The sequence below is a fragment of the Corvus brachyrhynchos genome, unplaced genomic scaffold (assembly GCF_000691975.1).
Source record: "Corvus brachyrhynchos isolate BGI_N302 unplaced genomic scaffold, ASM69197v1 scaffold340, whole genome shotgun sequence".
Lineage (NCBI taxonomy): Eukaryota > Metazoa > Chordata > Aves > Passeriformes > Corvidae > Corvus > Corvus brachyrhynchos.
Genome location: NW_008235987.1, coordinates 483,981 through 488,747, shown reverse-complemented (window position 1 = coordinate 488,747; position 4,767 = coordinate 483,981). Strand labels below are relative to the sequence as shown.

The 4,767-nt window shown below is 59.8% G+C and overlaps 1 protein-coding gene across 1 annotated transcript in view; it reads left to right on the top strand.

The window, feature by feature from the left end:
* Positions 1–6: 6 nt before the first annotated feature.
* Positions 7–4,767, top strand: part of USP36 (ubiquitin specific peptidase 36) — a gene marked incomplete at its 5' end in the record, with an annotated part of 9,157 nt that continues 4,396 nt past the window's right edge. Inside the window, 10 exons of the mRNA XM_017730635.1 lie at positions 7–229; positions 940–1,050; positions 1,318–1,420; positions 2,046–2,113; positions 2,514–2,584; positions 2,928–3,010; positions 3,337–3,457; positions 3,743–3,883; positions 4,213–4,313; positions 4,520–4,658. Coding sequence (XP_017586124.1) covers positions 7–229; positions 940–1,050; positions 1,318–1,420; positions 2,046–2,113; positions 2,514–2,584; positions 2,928–3,010; positions 3,337–3,457; positions 3,743–3,883; positions 4,213–4,313; positions 4,520–4,658 — 1,161 coding nt within the window. The remainder of the gene's footprint in view (positions 230–939; positions 1,051–1,317; positions 1,421–2,045; positions 2,114–2,513; positions 2,585–2,927; positions 3,011–3,336; positions 3,458–3,742; positions 3,884–4,212; positions 4,314–4,519; positions 4,659–4,767) is intronic.

Below are 4,767 nucleotides of genomic sequence, written 5' to 3'. Positions count from 1 at the left end.
ACGGCCCCCAGCCGTGCCCTGCCAGCGGCCGCGGGTGATGGCATCCCCGCGCCGCAGAAGGTGCTCTTCCCAGCCCAGCGCCTCTCCATGAATTGGGAGCGGGTCCACCGTGTGGGCGCCGGGCTGAGTAACCTGGGGAACACCTGCTTCCTGAACTCGGCGCTGCAGTGCCTGACGTACACGCCACCACTCACCAACTACCTGCTCTCCCGGGAACACGGACGCACCTGTGAGTGGGGACCCCGGTTCAGGGGGCCGGGAGGGAGGAGCAGTGTCTGCCTGTCCTGCTCACAGTGCTGCGGTCGCACCTCTGTGCCTGGCTCTGGTGAGGGAGTGCAGATATCAGGATGTACCTTCCCTGCTCTGCTCCTTTCTGCCTGTTTCTCTGTCAAGAGTTGGTTCCTGGGTCCTACTCACTTTTCCTGGCTGTAGCAGTGTTCCTATCTTGGCATCTTTGTCTCTGGGGAGACTGTCTCTGCTGGGTGTAGCCAGGACTAAGATGGGCCCAATGGGGCCTGCTGGCTTCTTGGGGGCTGGGCTGGGGGGTCCTGAATAGCCCGTGACTGTGGGGACTGCAGAAGAGCAGTGTGGCAGGCCCTGCTCTGAGCTGTCACCACAGGGAACACACAGGGCTTGCAGTCCCATCCATCGGACTGCCAGTGGGATCTGCCCCTTAGGGCCAACATACGGGCTTGTCCAGTGCATACGTGGGACCTGTTTTCTATCCACGTGAATGCTGTCTCATCTGGGGAGCTGCCGTGGCTGGTCCTGTGGTGGGCTGTACCAGCTGGGATGGCATGGGCTGGTCCCCATGTCCTGGACCATTGAGCTCAAAGGGAAAACTGAGCATGGCTGAGCTGTGTTGGACCAGAGATCCCCTGTACTGCCTCCATCTCTCCTGGGTTTGTCCCCAACATCGTATCATCTCTCCTGCTCCAGGTGCCCATGGAAGCTTCTGCATGATGTGCACTATGCAAAACCACACGATACAGGCTTTTGCCAACAGCGGCAATGCAATAAAGCCACTCTCCATCATCCGAGACCTCAAGAGTAAGGAGGGCTGCCCCCCCACCCATGGCTGATGTGGGAGCAGAACTATTGGGATTGGGGCATGTTTTGGCAAACAGCTCCACTGAGACGACTCATGGAGCCTCAGGGTGCCTGGAGACTTCTTGGGCTGCCAGGGGCTTCCTCTGTGATATGAGTCTGACATCTGGTTTGGGTTGAGGGGACTCGAACCCCAGAGTCCTTGCCCCAGGGAGGGCAGGGAGGGATGGCGTCTGTGGCAGCACGTGCTAAGTCCTCCCTCTCTTGCAGAGATTTCCCATAACTTGCGCTTCGGCAGGCAGGAGGATGCACACGAGTTCCTGCGTTACACCATCGATGCCATGCAGAAGGCCTGCCTGAATGGCTACACCAAGTATGTGGGGCCTGATGGCCCATCACTGCTCTTTGCTGTTCCCTTGCTGGTCCCCTGCACTCACGGGAGTGGACTGTGGAATGAACATGTGCCCCAGGTCAGCCTTATTGTGGGGAGGTTCTGACTCCAGGGGCCTTGGGTGTGGGGTCCAGCTCTCTGCCCCTCAGGGACATGGCTCTGGGCTGTTGTTCACCTTCTGCTGACTCCTCCACCTCAGCATAGCTCCAGTCCTGCCCTCAAATCCTGAGGCTGCTACAGGTTGGGATCACGTCCCAGTTGCTGAGGGATACAGGCCTACTTCCTAGCTCAGCCCCAGCCCTGTGGCTGTGGAAGGGCAGCTTCCCCCAGGCCCTTTGTCCTGGGAAGCACTGCCTCTGCTCTCAGCACCTGGCTCTGAGCTCCAACCAGGAGCTTCTGCTTCTTTGAGAGGAAGGTGTGTGTCGGAGCCTGGTGTCATCCCTCGGCTGCGACACAGAGAGAGCAGCTTGGCAGGGGCTGCTGCTTCCCGCTGCTCCTGGAGCTCCACAGCCTGGCTGCTGGCCAGAACGTGGAGGGGGGCTGTCCTGAGGGGTCCGACGGGGGTGGCTGTTGCAGTGTGAGATCTGGTGCTGCTGTCTCTGTGTAGGTTGGATCGCCAGACCCAGGCCACAACTCTGGTTCACCAGATCTTCGGTGGTTACCTGCGGTCCCGTGGTGAGTACTGGCAGTCTGGGTGTGGGCCTGGGCAGCAAAACCCTTTGGAAAATGGCTTAGCACGTGTAACTTACCCAGAGCCACAGTCGGTCAGTCCTGCAGTACTTGTGGGTCGTGACCCCTGTGGTGGCAATGGGAAAAGCCATTGACTGTGGGACCCAAGTGGTGGGTCCCCAGCTCATTGCCACCAGCAAAGGGACCCGTGTTCCCAGCTATCTGACAACATCTGCTTCCCAACACGTAGTGGATTTGCCAGCCCTCCTTCCCGCAAGGCCGTGAATCCTGGTGCTCACATCCCAGAGCCCAAACCTGGATTGGGGGGACACTGCAGCTGTCTGTGCTGGGGTGTGGCAGGTGCTGGTGTTGTGCCAGGGTGTGCTCATGGCTCTTCATATTGCAGTGAAATGTTTGGAGTGCAAGACTGTCTCGGATACCTATGACCCTTACTTGGACGTGACACTGGAGGTCGAGGTACTGCTGCAGGGTTGGGGATGGGAGTCTCTGCTCTTGAGGGGGAGGTTCCTGCTCTGAGGCTCCTTAACCTGCAGTCACAGTGCTGGCAGGAGGGAAGCAGCTCCTGCTGTTGCGCTTCCTTCCCTGTCTCACGGAGCAGTGCCTGTTGCCCAAGTGTGAGCCACGACTCCTCCATGCAGGCTCGGCAGTGCTGGGGGGCAGAGCAGCCACCACACCGGGGGCAGGCTCAGGACTTTGGGGGAGCCTGCAGCCCTGTGCTGTGTGCCAGTGCCTGGGGCAGGGAGTGGGGCTGTGGTGTGGACAGGCCGCTCATGCCCTGACGTCCACCCTGTCCTTGCAGCGAGCCGCAAACGTCGTGCGGGCCTTGGAGCTGTTTGTGAAGCCAGAGCAGCTGGGTGGGGACAACGCTTACAGGTGTAGCATGTGAGTGTGGGGTGCTGGGGGCAGGATGGTGTCCACTGGTGTGCTGGTGGGAAGGCTGCCACAATGTGGGAGGGCTTCTGTACCTGCTCTGTGGCTAAACCATGAGGTACAGGGCCATGGAAGCCTGTGATGAAGCCTGCTGCTCCTCAGCTCTCTCGTCTTCAAAGGAAGACCTGGGCCAGCGGGCATGGCCATGAGGAGGTGTCTGGAGCAGTACCTGGTGTCAGCAGCACCATTCCCATCGAGTTGGCCATTACTGTGTGGCCAGGGTGGGCAATTGTCTGGATGTTGGAACAGCTTGAATAGCTTGAGCTTTTCCTGGGCAGGTGCAGGAAGAAAGTGTCAGCCAGCAAACGCTTCACCATCCACCGAGCCTCCAATGTTCTCACGATTTCACTGAAACGCTTTGGCAGTTGCGGCTCTTCAGGTGGAAGGAAAATCACCAAGGTGAGTACTCAGCAATCCACCAAGGTGAGTACTCAGCAATCCACAGCCAGGGCTGTGTCCTGGCCCAAGGTCCTGCCCCCCGAGCAGGTCCTGGTGCAGTCCTGCAGCCATTCCCCACTGCTCTCTGTGGGGGAAGTTGGGCTCATCCTGGCATCTTCCTCACCGCAGTCTCTGCCTGAGGAGGACGCATCCCCTCAAGAGAGAGATGGGACTCGTAGCACAGCAGAGCTGCTCTTGCTCTGGCAAGAAAGCCATGCCAGCTCCTGAGACATCTTCTTTCCACAGGATGTGGGATACCCTGAGTTCTTGGACATCCGCCCTTACATGTCTGAGCCTAAGGGTGATCCTGTCACGTATGGACTCTATGCGGTGCTGGTGCACTCTGGGTACAGCTGCAATGCAGGGCACTACTTCTGCTATGTGAAGGTGAGCCTGGGATGCTCTCTTGGCACCTTGTCTGGGCTGGGGCCTGGTAGGTGCTTGTGGGTCCCTGTAGGGTGCAGAGAGGAGGGTGCTTGGCAGGGTGGGTGGTGTGGAGGTGTGGCGCACTGGACATGGGGCACAAACTGTGCCCCACTGCAGGAAACGTGAAGGTCTGCCCTGACAGAGCCCCTGGGGCAGCTGTGGGTTTTGGGGAGAGGAGCTCTGATGACGGGTGCTGTTCCTGCTGCTCTGCAGGCCAGGAGGGTCCCTGGCCAGAGCCTGACCCTGTTCTCCTTGGACACAGCCTGACCACATTCTGTCTTCTTCCACAGGCCAGCAATGGGCAGTGGTATCGAATGAATGACCATGAGGTCCACCCCAGCAACATCAAGGTGGTTCTCAACCAGCAGGCCTATGTGCTGTTCTACCTGAGGTAAGAGAGCAGCCTGTGCCTCCTGGCCTGCCTGCCCTGGCCAAGCAGCCCCAACGCCCCGTGCGTGTGCTGGCTCGGGGAGGGGGTGGCAGGGAGTGGTTTGCTGTAGCACCTCACCTCCTCAGAGCCTCCAGCTCCCCTCCCTCGTGTGTGTCTGCTGCTCACCCACACCCCCACGGCTGATGCCTGTGCTTTGCCCTCCCCAGGCTCAGCTGCCCCAGGAAGAGCTCAGCAGGGCCCATGGCCAAGGCTGCCTTCAGCCTGCCCAGCTGCACTGGCAGTGACTCGAAGCAAATGAAGAAAACTGCAATTAACGGGACCCTGTCTGTGCCACCATTGGGCCCGGTGAGTCCTGAAGGTTGGTGCTCCCAGGAGCTGCTGCTCCGTGGGCACGGGGGGCTGCAGCCATGCCGGGAGATGGATGTGCGGGAGGGTGTTGTACAGGAGGGATCCT